The sequence below is a fragment of the Falco peregrinus genome, chromosome 3 (assembly GCF_023634155.1).
Source record: "Falco peregrinus isolate bFalPer1 chromosome 3, bFalPer1.pri, whole genome shotgun sequence".
In the NCBI taxonomy this organism is placed as follows: Eukaryota; Metazoa; Chordata; class Aves; order Falconiformes; family Falconidae; genus Falco; species Falco peregrinus.
In genome coordinates, this window is record NC_073723.1 from 99,167,432 (window position 1) to 99,182,708 (window position 15,277).

Below are 15,277 nucleotides of genomic sequence, written 5' to 3' on the forward strand. Positions count from 1 at the left end.
CATATGCACATTCCAGTTTGCATTATTGCCACCTAAACACCCAGGTCACCCGTGACGGTGTGCCTTGTTTAAAAGTAGCTGTGGGTAGGCTGGAACACCCCTGTGTTTTCCCTAATAACTTGCCTGTCAGTAGGAAAGAGGTGTTTTAGAAAGTACTTTGGACAGAAAGTGAAATTTGGAGGAAAATTTAAATGAACTTAGGTCTATAGAAATGCATAAAATTATCCGTTGCTTAATCAATTATATGCACGTACATGCCCTCTCCCTGCAGAAGAGGCTGGATCAGGCATCTACGTTATTTAATGTAATTATGTTGGTTGTAAAAATAAAACACAACTGATACCTAGTATTTCTGGGTTTATTTGTCGTATGCAACACACAGAAACAAATGGTAGGTTACCTCTGAAATTTTGTTTCAAGTATGTTACACACAATTATATGTAAAAATTGATTATAACAAAGAAAATGCAGCATTAATTGACCACGTTCTAAGTAAATTGCACATCCCTTGTAACAATTTTTCTGGTCAGGAATCCCTTGGACTCCAGCAATGCAGACATACACCCTGCTCACAGAAGCAATACTAAGTGATGCACAGTGCTTTCTCCCCATCAGCACTTCACCATTAATTAGTCAAAGGATTACAGAAAGACCATCCTTGTCAACAGCCTGGAATTTCAAACTGCATTAGAAATCCCAATGTTGCAATTTAGTTCTTGGAGGATTTGTTTGTTTGTTTGTTTTTTTAAAAGATTGTGCGTGTCCTTAAGTGCTTGTGAATTCTCATGTTGTGGCTCAAATGCTTGTGTCGTGTTGTAAACACCCACAGTCACTCTAGGCTCCTCTTGCTTCACCTTCTGCACCAGCAGCCTGATAAGGGATGTTCCTTGATTTCAGGTTCCCAAATCTCTCCTGCTTTCTTTGGTCCAGGAGGACAAGTCTTCTCTCCCTTATACTGTGTGCCTGAGTCCAGCTTTCCTCACGTCCTTGTTTCACATATACTAAACACGGTCAGCACCAACAGCAGGCACTCTTATTCCCCCTCTTCCATTCCTGTATCTCACAGCTGACTTAATACATCCCAAAGATACAGAGTTGATTTCTTCCAAGCTATCTTTGATCATCACTCCTGTAACTTGACCGACGTAGGTGTCGCATGCATTTGACTTCATCTTTAATAAACCACAAAATAAGTCATCTTTATATGTCCTTAATATCACGGGCGGCTTCATTCTTGTTTTTGTTGGTTTAAGGTTAACAGTCTTGTTGAAGCTTCCTATGGATTGACCTATCTAGAGATACCTCTGGGAAATGTGTCTCTGTTTCTCTTGCAGAGAAAGAAAGTTCCTCTCGTTTCAGAAAGATTTCCAGAATATTTTCTCCCTTCTTACATTTCAGCCTATCTGCCACTCTGAGATTTAAAAGCAAATATTGATTTGATTCACCCAGGACAAGAGGATGAAGTCACCTCTGCAGCTTACTTGAGCATCACGTGGCAAGCCAGATCCCATTTGCGGTGCAGGAACTCCATCCAGAACCAGGCTCGGAGCAGACAGCCCCCCACACTCACCTTTTCATACAGCAGCACCTGTTGTGTTTACTTGTGAAAGATGAGAGCTATTAGTTCAGTGAAGAGCTTAATCCTTCACACTGCCGTGGCCTCCCTATAACTTGGTCTTTGTATCGCAGGCATGTTCTCCCTCCGAACAAGAGAGCTGCACGGCAAAGTGAAATAAATTTGATGCCAACTTCATAACAGCACGGTAGCACCGTTGTGTAGCTGTGACGGTATTTCTAAGCCGCCTAGCTCCCCAAAATTACTGTAGTGCTTAACAGTCCTTGTCGAGGGCTCATCCTGTGCAGGCAGATCACTGCTACCTGCACTCTCAACCTGCTCTGAAGAGGCTGTACATTATCGTTTATCTCCTCTCTGTACCACCCAGCCATCCAGCTTGTGTCGTGTCTACTGGTCACCCCTTGGTGCCAGCAATGTTAACTTAGACAGAACTTGAAGTAAGCTCATTTTTACAAGTGCTGTTGCTGTTTAAATCCTGGAAAGTTGTCATTTCATGTACATTGATGGGGGTGAGCATGTGTTTCAAATCTGGTCTGTTTTTTTGGTAATTGGGAGACATACTCTCTTTTCTTAGACACGTCTAAAAGAGAAAACAGAAAGGAAAGCTTAAAACTGAGAATTCCTATCAAAGGCAATTTTTTTAAAAGTTTGAAAGTTTTGGGTTTTCTTCTCGCTGACCATAGCTCATTACACTTTTTCCATTTGTTTGTCACTAGAAGCACCCAGCACAGAGAAATGCTGCTGTTTCTTGCTCAGTCATGGAGCTTTATAGGACAAAAGCCTTAAGTCACAAATCAAAATTTCTATGTAATTCAAGCTTTCCTACGAGCAAGCCTTCCATCAGGCTCTTGCAAGTGTGCTCCCACCTGCCTTCAATACAGGCCAGTGCCTGAAATAATTTCATCAAGTTGTCAAAGTAAAGCCCCAGTCCTGCCAACCAGCCTTAAACTTCATGTGTGTGGAGCTTAGTGGAGGCAAGGCAACCTGTAAGAACTTAACAGGCATTTTAAATAATGAAGCTCACTTGTGACATCAGGGCAATATCACATTCTGACAAAAGCTAGGCTGATACCTGAGACTGAATCTAACCTGGGAGTAAAATACACGTAATTCTACCTGAGTGGTTATCTTCACAACACAGCTCTGTTTTTTTTTAACTGCACCACTAAAACTGGGACTTTTTTTTTTTTTTCCATATGTGAAGGAGAGGTTTCTGTAGAGATCTGAAATTCTTTCAGGACACAGAAGAGACAGATGCCCCTGTTCTGCTCAGAGTGATATCCTTGCTTTCATACTTTCATCCTAACAAATTCCTACAAGATTTATCTTGTCAAACTTTAGTCTGAACAGCACAAATTACTGGCAGGATTGTCAATCTAAAAAAGAGACAGACATAAATTTAATTGCTCCCTGAAGATACATGAAAAGCTACATTTAGCTGCAGCTAATTAGATATTCTCCAATCAACAGTTATGATTCATCTGCTGAGGAGCAAAACAAGAAGGCAAATATGAAAGAGGCAGCAAAAGTTAAATCTGACCTCCCAAAACGCTGGGGTTGGGTTTGTTTTGGTTTTAATTAGAAATGCAGCCCATGTTGCATCGTACCAGTACCCAGGGCTCAGGCTGCCTTCCAGCCAGGAGGCGCAGAGCTCTGCGCCGGGGGGTGACTCCACCGCTACCGCAGGCAAAGCCTGGCTTTGCCTCTGCCAAGTGAGCTTCCCACATGCCTCCTCTCCCCACCTTTCCCAGAACCACCAGCCCTCATTAAGGGTACGGATAATACCCCAAGGAGGTTCTTTACCAAGGATCTTAAACTGTCAGTTTAACAAGAAAGACGGAGCTCTGCAAAAATGCCCGTCTGAAACGGGGTTGTCCCCGATTCACAGGTATGGAAATGGAGTCAAAAAACAGGTAGCCTTGAACTTGTGCATCATGCCATCACACAAAGCGATGCCCTAGGTGGGGAAAGGATCGTGGGGGCTCATGCCCCCACCTCAGGCAAATGCTGTTCCCAAGCACCAGACCAGAAGAGCTGTTGATGTGCCCTTGAACCAAAGACTTAGCTGGCTACTCAGAGTAACTGGAACCATAAACAGGCAATGGGGTGCAGGAAAATAACTGTCTGGTTTGAGTTTATTGGGGTGCAGTGAAATGTTTTATCTCTTTGGAACTCCATCGTGTGTTTCTCAGGCACCTGTTTCCTCTGGCTTTGAAAGTACTGTGTGAGGATTTAAAGGGTTTGATCATAAATTAGCCATGAACACAAATTTCTGACCGGCTGCATTAAGGCAGTGCCAGGAGAGAAAATGAGTGCTGGGGTTTTTGTTGGGTTTGGTTGATTCATTTATGAGAAAGAGAATTACTTACACAGGTAAAAAGGATGAGCAGCAAGTAAAAAATCCCAAGGCAAGTCAGCATGAAAAGCTCGGCTTTGTATTTTTTCAATTTTTCATCTTCTATTCCAGGGCAACCTAAAATGTAAACCAAGGTGTTAAGTTGTTCTGCTGCTTGTAAAACATTTTAAGACTGTTACCTTCATGAAATGCCATGCAGAACTTGGGACAATCAAGAGGCTCTACGGTACCTGTTACTTTTAACGTGACTGTGCCACTCAGGTTGCGTTCTCCGCTCTGTACCCCCAAAGTGCACTTATACGTCCCGCTGTTCTGGCTGGTCGCGTTTTTGATCCTCAGCGAAAAGTAGGTGTCGTTGGAGAGCTCCAGGGACCCCCCAAGTTCTTTTGGATAATGAGATTCCACATCAAGGACTTTCCATGCTATTTCTTCACCATCTCCAGCCATCTGGGAAACACAAACATATTTCTCATCTTCAGCAACACTGTCCCCCTGAGTTTTAGGGGAAAGAGAGTTTTAAAGCCAGCTTATGGCTGATAATGCAGAGGCTGAAGGGGGGTTGGAGGGGAACGGGACCTCAAAAGCATCTAATACGTTCACACTCGCGATCAAAAAGTAGATGCTTTTTTGCTTAAATAGACCGTGTGTTTAGAACTAGGTACTATAGAGCTACTCCGTAAGAGCTTCTAAATCTGCCCCACCTGGACGCAACCCTGGTAGAGATGTAACACAATAAAGGGCAGCGGCAGTTTGCTCTCAGAGTGCCTCTGCAGAGGCCCCAGAAGAGTTCGAGCAGTGGCCCGTGGGGATGGAGCTGAGTCAGCCCTACCCCGCCACTGAGCACTGGCTCTGGAGACCAGAGGTGGCCAGGAGAGCGTGGCAGCAGGCAGGTGGGCTCCAGCGCCGCCCCCGCTCGCCCTGCCAGCACGCTTTCTGCCATGCGGCGCTGGGAACCCCACCAGCCTCTCTTGGCAGGCACGCCACGGCACGCCAGCTCTGCCAGCACTGGTTGGCACCCTCCCAGCCACCCTGCAGCCCAGGGCTCCCTGTGGGAATGCAGCCCTGGAAACTGCACCTCCCCGTGCCAGTTTCCATGCAGCTGACCCTTGAAACCACAGTGCTTCTCTGGAGGAATGGGGGTTCCCCCCCTCTGCCTCCCTTCCCCTCTTTATTGGAACCAAAGAACAAAAAATTGCTTCGACTCCTTCAGATTCGCTTGCGTGAAGGTCACAAGCAGGTTCTGGTGCACTTGGGGAGCGTTTCTGTGTTGAATTTCTTAATTGTAACCAGAAGAGCGACATTCCTTGGCATTGCTGAGAGTCTGTTGGAGGAATGAAGTGTATTCCCAGAACAGTTTGTACTGCAGGGCAATAGGATGCACTGAAAATGACAGTTGGCTGGGAACCGCAAAGAAGAGAGAAATCACTAACTTGATTTGAAAGGTGGGAGAAGGGTTTGAATTAGCCCATGTCCATTCTTATTCATCGATGTTGCTCCCTGGGATTCGAGGCAGCGTGCCCTCCGTGAAGGTTTCCCGGGTAATGAATTCAGGCTTTCTGTGGACCAGCAGAGCCAGAGCCAGCTCGTACAGTCCAAGGCTCAGCTTTTCAGCCAAACCTATAACTAACATAAGCCAAGGCTTTTTTATTATTATTATTTTATTTTAATAGACACATTTTTGGGTTGCATGTCGGCGCTTACTTTCTATCAGTGTCGCTACTGCACCAGGGTATAACAGTTATGCTGTAAGTTATTAAAATTAACACAGTTTTCTCATACTGAGGCTGGGAGTATCTGGTTTCCCCTTCACGTGTTTGCATGAGGAAAGCGTACTCAGAACTCTGCGCAGAAACACGGGCCTGATGCTCCGTTATACTTTTACAGCCCTAAAATGGTGTAAAATGAGCTGCAAGTTGGGGAACTTTTCAGGAACTGGGGAATCAAACTAAAGCACAAGATTTTCATAACTGTAAAGATCCTTTCTCAGAAAAGGGTTTTTTTTAGTGCACCATCTGAAACACGGAGCAGTAATTCCCTGGGGCTTTCCACACTTTACCCAGCAAGTGGGAAGAAACTACCTTCTTCCTCTTAATCCCCCAGTAAATTTACCCCAGCTTCTTGCTTATTTTGCTCAGCCCCGAGCAGCGATGAGACAAGCGGTATCGACGGTGGTTTTCAGGCTGTGGGGACTTCACTGTGCCACAGGGATTGAGGTATTTTCAGGCTCTGCACATAGAGATGCAGCCAGAGGAATTCCAATACCCAGGCTGAGCTCAGCTCTCGTTACATGTGGGTCAATAGCAGTTAAGTGGATAGAGCTGACCTCCCTCAGATCTAATTTTTGCCACTCTCCCTTCCCTTACCACCCCCTTCCTCACTGAAATTTAAAACTGTCTGCAGGGCAATAAAGAGAACCAGCCTGGCTGCCCTTTGCATTGGCCTAAAATAAAGATAGGATATCTGAGCTACACACAGAATATCAGTTTTGCTCTTTTTTTTTTTTTTTTCTTAATTCACTGGTAGCATAAATAATTGCTGTCTTGGGTGGCAAATGGTGCTGTGATTCTCGTGGCTGCAACCTGGGAATCAGAAAACACTTTGATCTTTCTGCGTGCAGTTGTAATCACCACTGCCAGGATAAGGGAGAACTCAACTAAGCCCGTGCATCCTATGCCTGACCATGTGCTTATTCGCAGTGAAATTTTTGGTAAATTATTTAACTTCCCTGATTTATAGGGACACTGAGGGATAGGATTGATTATTGCAACCAAAGTTTTCCAGGGTTCTCAGCCGCTGTCACAAGCACAGTGACGGTGACCCTGAAGACAATCAAGTCAGAACTGTGCCTTACGCAGACCCGCTCTGTGCAAGGCAAAACAGTGTCCACAAAGCTGTGCTAACAACATGCCTTTCCCCAAAATAGAAGAAAAAGTGACGTTGTGACCTAACCTGGCTCCCTCACTTGTCAAGAAACCAGTTGCAATCTGGATGGGGTCACAAACCTTTGCATTTGGGGAGGAGGAGGAGGAACGGTTCACACGTGTGGGTTTAATTCAGGGTCTGCATGCCTCTTTCTGCATTAAATCTCCCCTTTACTGAAGAGCAAAGGCAGGCAAGGCAGTCGGAGGTGGTGCTGGTGTGCCCAGCAGCCTCCTTACATTTTTTAGGCTACAGGGACATCTGGTGGCATTTTTCCAGCCTCTACACACAGCACATCCATCCCTCAGAGGTCATAGCAACCCCTTCTCTGATGCCTGAACCAGCGCTTTTTCCACTGCAATCTTATCTCCTATTATCTTACCAAAAAACCATCAACCCCTCCCTTTTTAAATTCTCTAAGTAGGGAGGAAACATCTGAGCCAATTTGCAGAGTGTGTCCCCATATCCCAGCGGTGTAGAAGGAAGTCCATGAGATGTTCGGTAAGGTCATCGCTCTGCCTCTTGCTCTATTCAAGCTAACCTCTTTTCCCCCAAAACCTAATTAAAATCATGGAAATGCCACTTTGTTTGCCACCTCCTGTGAATTACTTGGCAGACTCTCACTAGACAGATCATTTTGCAGCTCAAGCTCCTATGGTAATCCAGCACTAATTCATGCCAAGTGTCCTCCAGGTGATACCACAGCCCAAGGTAAATGCTAGGGGTTTTACCTAATTAATTCCACACAAGCTTAGAGGGATGGAAGCAAGCGCTGTTGGTGGCAGCAATCCACTTGTGTAGGGACCATCCTCTTCTTTAATCTGCGATAAAATGTTTTCCTCCTGCATTTTGGTTGCATTTCGTTTCCCTTCCACCTCACTGGCGAGCAAGCTGCAGCACCGGCTCCCCTGCTCCCCACCTCCGAAGGGAGGAGAGGAGGGGGCTGGGCTCCTCCTGCTCCCGTGTTTGCTGTTAATGGCTTTACCAAAATTCAAAAGGCAAATCATGACTCGTGTGGGGACCGGTTGAAATGCTACTGAATCTATTTGCATAAAAAGGGTCTCTTTGCCAGGCTGGCTGCTGGGGGTTACTGAAGCAAGAATTTTGTTGGGAAATTGGAGACCTGCAGGCTGGCAGCATCATTCTGCCTATCTGCATAAATAAAAGTACCCATTAAGAAAATTAAACAACAAAAGATATGTGAGTTTATGTTTATTGTCACATATACATTGGCCAACGGCAATGTCTGTGACAGGTGTTTTCCAGAAATCAGCTGCGGGCCGAAGTCTGTTGTTTTCCATCACCTCCATGGATTGAGAGGAAATGCTGGCCCCAGGGGCCAACACTGTCCAACACCTTCATCAACGGCCTGGCCACTGGGATAGAGGACAAGCTCAGCAAGTTTGCAGATGATAGGAAGCTGGGAGGACTGGCTGATACACCAGAGGGTCATGCTGCCATCCAGAGGGACCTCAGCAGGCTGGGGACGTGGGCTGGGAGGAACCTCATGATGTTCAGCAAATGGATGGTGCCAGGTCCTGCCCCTGGCAAGGAATAACCCCAGGCACCAGGACAGGCTGGGGCCAACCTGCTGTTGTCCTGGGGGACACCAAGTGGACCCCCACCAAGTGGACCCCGAGCCAGTGATGAGCCCCTGTGGCAAAGGCAGCTGCTGTCTCCAGCAGATGGAGGGAGGTGACTGTCCCCTCTGCTCAGTCCTGGTGAGACACACCTGGAGTGCTGGGTCCAGTGCTGGGCTCCCCGGTATGAGAGAGACACAGGCGTACTGGAGAGTCCAGCAAAAGGCTACAGAGGTGATTAATAACTTGGGGCATCTGGCATATGAGGAGAGGCTGGGAGAGCCGGGGCTCTTCAGCCTGGAGGAGACCAGGCTTGGGGGCATCTTGTCAATATGTACCTGATTGCCAGGGGGATAAAGCAGCTGGAGCCAGAGTCTTCTCAGCAGCCTCCAGAGACAAGAGGCAAGGGGCACAAACTGAAACTCAGGAAATTCCATTTAAACATAAGAAAACCCGTTGTTACTGTGGGGGTGGCTGAACACTGGAATGGGCTGCCCAGAAAGGGTGGGGAGTCTCCAGGGAAAATCTCCCTCGAGATATTCAAACCTGACTGGACGCAGCTCTGAGCCACCAGCTCTAGTTGCCTTATTTTAGTGAGTTTAATTGAAAGTTATCCTAGTTCCCGAAAGCTTGGAAACACTTGGTCTAAAGAGGTTGCGATTTTCCCACATGCATTTCTGCAGTCAATGGACTGATTCCTTTTAAGTTTCTCCTAGCCTGGAGCTTTTGGGTAAGAATAGTGGTGGTGATAGAGTGGATATTAAAATGGTAGTTTTGATTGAATGGTAGCTTTGATTGAACAGATAGCTTTGATTGAAAATACTGCTGAGCTGATTTCTGTTCTCTGCCTGGATGAATTACAAGAAATAGGTAGAATAATTAGACCTCCAGAATTTAACTGCTCTTCAGCAAATATTTGTTTTTCAGAGAACTAAAAACAAGGTGGGAGAAGGGGGATGAACACTTTTCTCAGTCCAACTGGTTGGGTTTTAGCTGCAGTCTTGAAAACTGCTACAGCATTACATGCTAGTGCTACTACACAGAGGCAGTTCACCTATGCTGTAGTACTTACGCCCAACTAATCAATTAAAACTTAATTTTATCATGTACATGTGAAAGCAGGCAGTTGTTAACTCATGTTCTCTACTCTCATTAAATACCTTTTCTCATCAAACTTTTCCAGACTAAGGTGGTACATTGGCTCCCAGGTAAATCAAAGTGCCAATATAATCCACTTCTCCCATAAAAGCAAATTTTTATTTCAAACATAACGGTTCAGGTCCAAACCTGATGTCAGTTTAAAGGTGGAATGTATTAGCATTAATTTATTTTCTTCTGAGGGTGGGATGATTGTAAAAATTGTTTTGTTTCAAATTATACCAGGAATAATGGCCAAGTTGAAATTTCGGACTGCTAAAGAGATCTAAAAGCTATACAAGGCCAGAAGGAATTTATTTTCTGAAGCAAAATATCTAGAAATCTGGCATTGCCCAATAGCCAACATATAATGGATCACAATTGAGCTGAAACCGCTTAATAGGTGTATTTTTCAGCATAAAAGCACTTTCACATTTGATTAGTGCTGAAAGTACATCCATATGGTTCCTATACAGTGTCATGTAGAGATACCAATGTTAAATTTGAAAAAAAAAACCCCAGACATAAATTGTGGACACATGTGAATGTTTTCTGTGCTTGAGGGGGGGGAGGGACCAGAGGAAAAGGAAAACTAAAATCCAACCCCACAACAACAGCAAAGGAACTGCAACTGCATGTGACACATGAGTCAGCTGGAAAAGCCCCGACTCGGTCACACAGCCTCTTTATTGTTTTGGCTGTTTGGGTTTTTTAGCTAAGGGCATCCGACGCTAACTCCTGTCAACCAAAAGAACTGTTTTGGTTATGAAATCATTTCCACTGCTCCCTTCCTCTCTAAATCACCAGTGTGTGGGAGCTACTTGGAGCTGAATAGATGTCTGAGGACCGTTTGACTGCATTTCTCTGGGTGTGTTAGAAATCAGACTGAAGAAATTAGCAGCTATTTACTTATGCTAATAGATAACAGCTATGCGTGTTTAGCAAAAGCCATTTCCTTTGAAGGAAGGTGCAATTAATATTAAATGTCTAGAACATTTATTCTTACTTAGCAATATGACTTCCCCCTCTAATTCTGCCACAATTTTATATTTTGCAGGGAAGTGTTATAAAGTTAACAGACTTCTCTGCACTGAAGTACAGCCTTCTCTCCTCTTCCTCAAGATTTGTTTTAGATTAAGACTTTTCTGGCTATCACATGAACAAAATAGTGAAATATCCACCGGGACTTCATTTGTGTGTGTTTAAACTAGGTTTTCAAACTGGATATAAAGTGAAAATTATGAGGGTTTATGAAGTGGTTCTCCTTTTCCATGTACTACACAAAGAGAAATTGTTCAGTTTTCAACAGCCCTACAAGGCAGAAAGGTAAGTGAAGTTTCGTTGCCCAGATTCTTGTTTCATAGGTGGGCCGTGGAGATGCAAACCAGGATTGCCATACACAATCCCCAGCGCCTGGGTGCTTATACAAAAATGCCCCAGTTATTTTTTCTTTTTTTTTTTTTTTTCTTTTCAGACTTCTCAGCTGGTAAACTTCCACACTGCTCATATATGCTTTTATGGCACGTAGGCTCCCCAGCACTCCTAAAAATGAGCCATACTTGAATGGTATCATCATTACGAACTTTCTTAATTTTTCATGGCCACATGAAACAGAATGAAAAGCTGCACCAGGCTGGGAGAGGACTTGGTGCTCTACCTTCTACCAACTTGAAGTATTTCTAAGTAAAAACCATTTTGTCTGAGCTGCCTGACTGTGGTCCTGATTCTGCACAGAACTACTTACACGTGGGACCTCATGCATGAGAATAATCTAATTAGCTCCAAGGATACTGGGCGCACAACAAGTTCAAAGCATGCATGCCTCTTTGCAGTACGAGGCATTAGCAGAAGTGAAGGAACTGTTGAATGCAATCCTTCTTTTTTACATCCCGTTGGATTTTGACACCGCAATACTAACTCCTTTCAACAATCATTTCTCCATACAGAACCAAAAAAGCAAGTACTTTTAAATAGTATCTTTTTTTTTTTTTTTTTAAAGCAGATCGTAACAAACTATTTAAAAGCGCCACTTAATTAGTTGGAGTGTGCGGACATGCCAGTGGAAAGGAGAGGTTTGTTTGCCAAGTGTCCCCCCTGCACGAGCAGCTGCACGTGCAGCACCGTAACGTCGTCGCCACCATTTTTTTAAAGCAGCAGAAGCAAAGGTTAATTGCTTGCATTTACTGCACGGTTCAAAGTTACCTCATACAAAAGATTTAGCCTAACAGCTGCTTGAACTTTACAGTCTGAAATTTCATACCGTTTGTTGGAATTACCTTTTAATTAGCCCTTTGGGGGTATGCGTGGTGTTTATTGATTAATCCTTCAGTAGTTGTTTTTTAAATAACAGATTAGTTCTTTGTGTTGGGTAGCCCAGTCATGCTCTGCCATTCCTTCACTCTCCTTTTGCAGTGTCGGGTGGGGACAGCAGAGGAGAGGAGAGCTTCAAGCCACTGCCTATTTAGCTAGCCCCAAAATTAGAAGAAGTATCGCTTCTTCAGCACAAAATACTGACCCTAAATTACTTTTTCCTGCCGAGAGTCAGATTTTTTTAGCTTTGGCACTGTGCTTTTACTAGTATGGCTGTGACTGTGGCTTGGGCTAGCATCACAAGAGTGTCATTAACTGCCTGCCCCACTTCCCACCTCCCTGCTGGGATGAGTAACTGGAAGACTGTGGTACCATGATTAGTGCCATCAGCCCTCGAGGATGGTAGGTGGCTAGGTTTTGTTACTTCTTGTAGTTTCGGCAGTGCCGGCAGAGGAAAAAAGCATGAGGTCCTGTCGTGCTGAGCACTGGCAAAACAGCCTGTGCCTGAGCCAAATGTATGAAGCTGGAAGAGCGAGGAGCCTGTGGAGGGAGAGGAGGTTGGTGGGACAGGGCAGGGGACTTGCAGTGGCAGTCTGGACTGTAACAGCTGACTGCTGCAAAGGGAAGTAGCACTGGCAAGGGATGCCAAGGAAGGGTCACACACAAAAGGCATCATCTGATATCACCCTCCCCTGCATGGGCAGTTGTTTTATGCCCCGGGGGATCTGTAAAGAGCTACAAGACAACACAGAATTAGGTCTACAGGGTTTCCTTACACTCTTTCATCAGGGCAATGGCTTTTGGCTCCCGTTTGCTGCCCTACACTTCAGCCTGCTGAAACTGTTTTCATTTTTTGACTTCCAATGCTAGTTTAGGGGAGAATTTTCAGGGATCTAGTCAACCTCCCTATTTATTTGTCCCCCACCTCTTATCACTGCTGCTCAACTCCTCCAGAGCCCACCAGGCAGCACGCTTTGCCTCCACTGAGCTCCCTGCCCTGCCCAGACTCTGTGGAAACATGGGGCCTTAAATAATCAGCATGTATCTGTATGGAAAATACATGTCCTTATCCAACTTTTGAAGCAGAAAGTAAAAAAGTATAAGTTGACGCCTACCCCAGCTCCCAAAGTAATGTTCAACCAAATGCATTATTCCCTCCTCTCTGTCTCCCACCCATGCTTAGTTAAGCATTTTGGAACAAGAAGGAGACTATAGGTGCACATGCTGATGGGCTGGTAGCCAGATGTTTGAAACAGCTCTTTCAGAATTAGGTACCTTTGGGTTGCAGTTGTCGTTTAGTCAGTAGGCAGATGCTCTTTGTAGTACCAGCACTGAAACTCAGATGCATTGCAAGTTTCAACCACAGAAGCCCTATCTAATAACACTGTTTGTTGGTTTACCATAGGGAATAATTTTAAAACTACCTGACCAAACTGCTGAGGAAGCCAAGGCTGTGGCTATATGTTCTGGCAGAGATAAATTAACAGTTTCCACCCATAGAAAGCAACATTTTTTTTCCCTTCCACTGCTTTCCCATCACATGGGAAAGTAATTCAACTCTGTAACCCACAAAATCTTTATTCACAGATTGATTTTTCCACTATTACAACAAGCAACAGAGAGTTGACTTTAACATGCGACCAGAGGACCACCAGAACTGACCCATGGTAAGTGGCAGGAGTGCATCACTGGGAGTGGGGAATGCAGGGAAACAAAACCATCTTTTTTTCCCTGTTACCTTGGCTCACACCATAAGCTGAAACTACGCACTGAGATGCAAATACACAGTGCCATACCGCAAGTCAACAGCCACTTCTTCAACCACTGGGCAGCTCTGCCTCTTTCTATGAGAAGTTTTGAGAAGGACTTCTCTGCTCATTAGCTGATTGAACCTTGTAGCCCCCCCTGCAAACAGGTGGTCAGCAGGGCTTTCCTGCTTTGGAAATGGGAATTATGAATCAGGACAGTCAAGATGGGACTTTTGCTTCGTGACTGCAAAGAGATAAATCAGAATTTCTAGCTCTCCATCTGACTTCTGCATACCCTGCCTTTATGCCCACCCTCACTAGCCAAATCTCCATAAAGAATAGCAAGCAGTTGTTTAGTTCCTCTATTTCAAAGAAAAATCAGCTCCTGTTTGGGGGGAGATTAACTAAGGGACAACGTCATTGATGTTGGAAGTTTTAAACACCATTTTTTGCTCTGAAGAAAAATCCTGGTAAGACACCTCTTTGGAGTAGTATTTGGCAGGCTGCACACGGGGCATCGCCTGAATTCTAATCCCTGGCAGCCAGCAACTGTTAGATAGAAAAGCAGGCCAAGAGCAATTCAGAGATCATGCTCAAATACTCTGTCTACAATGACATGGAAAACACCCATTCCCTGTGACCAGCTCAGATGCTTTCATTGCTGCCTTATCTCTGCTGCCCTGGCAGGAGGATGCCTCTTCATAAAATAACCCATTTTGTACAAGACAAGCCAGGATCAGGTAGGAAAGCAAAGCAGACTGCTCAAGTAACTTGGGCTTTTTTCTTACTTTATACCAAGACACTGTCTGGTAGGTGATTGAGGAGTCCTGAAGAACTTTACAGGGCAGCAGCACTTCTTCAGCACATCTCACAGCAATGTCTGGGATCGCCACGGAAGCCCCACGGATCAAGCACCTAACTGCAAAGCACAGGTACACATCACCTTTAAAAGAGATTGCTTAGGTAATCCTTCCTGTCTTCCCAAAACATAGCCCCACAAATAAATGTGAAAGACCAGAAGGAAAAATGCAAGGCTCCCCACTTACCATTGCACAGGACGATGAGCAGAGCGTAGACTCCCCAAGACATGGCTCTTACTGCTTCAGATCACAGAGCAGCAACAGGGTGCCTCTTTGCAGGCTGGACACTGAGAGCAGAGTGAAACTGCTACTGCTTCTAGAGTGCTATTTCTGGAGGCAGGCTGGGGAATCCCCCCAGATGGCTTATCTTGAAGTTCCCTGTCACAGGGAAAATCCCTACGTGTAGGAGCCAGTGCTCCTCCCATCAGATCTGTTCGGTCACTCCCATCTCTGCAACTGCCTTCACTGGTAGGACAACACCTCTCCTTTTTAATTCTTTTATTTTCCCCCCTCTGTGTTGATCTGAGCAGAAATCAGATTTTTCATGGGGCACTTGTGGGTCAGTGTGAAGGACATAAAAGAGCCTCTCTTGAGTGACAAAATAACAGGGCAAAGGGTTTGCCAGCCTCCCAAAATCCCCTCTCAACCTTCTCTCTGCAGCTCTAACCAAACAGTGTCTACGCAAGCTTGGCCACATGAAGCGATGTTTCTGAAACCACATTTAAGCCCTCAAGTCATGACAGCACGAGGACACTGTGACTTGGGTCTAAGGGCTAAGCAGGAATTTACAG

The 15,277-nt window shown here is 45.1% G+C and overlaps 1 protein-coding gene across 1 annotated transcript; it reads right to left on the minus strand.

Annotated features, from left to right (window-relative positions):
* Nucleotides 1–340: 340 nt before the first annotated feature.
* On the minus strand, nt 341–14,831 carry CD83 (CD83 molecule). The gene is made up of 5 exons (XM_027782145.2): nt 14,673–14,831; nt 14,415–14,545; nt 4,163–4,379; nt 3,946–4,049; nt 341–2,156 (listed from the first exon to the last, which is right to left on the minus strand). The coding sequence occupies exons 1-5, from the start codon at nt 14,713–14,715 to the stop codon at nt 1,998–2,000; spliced, it is 654 nt and encodes a 217-aa protein (XP_027637946.1). The 5' UTR covers nt 14,716–14,831; the 3' UTR covers nt 341–1,997.
* Nucleotides 14,832–15,277: the final 446 nt, after the last annotated feature.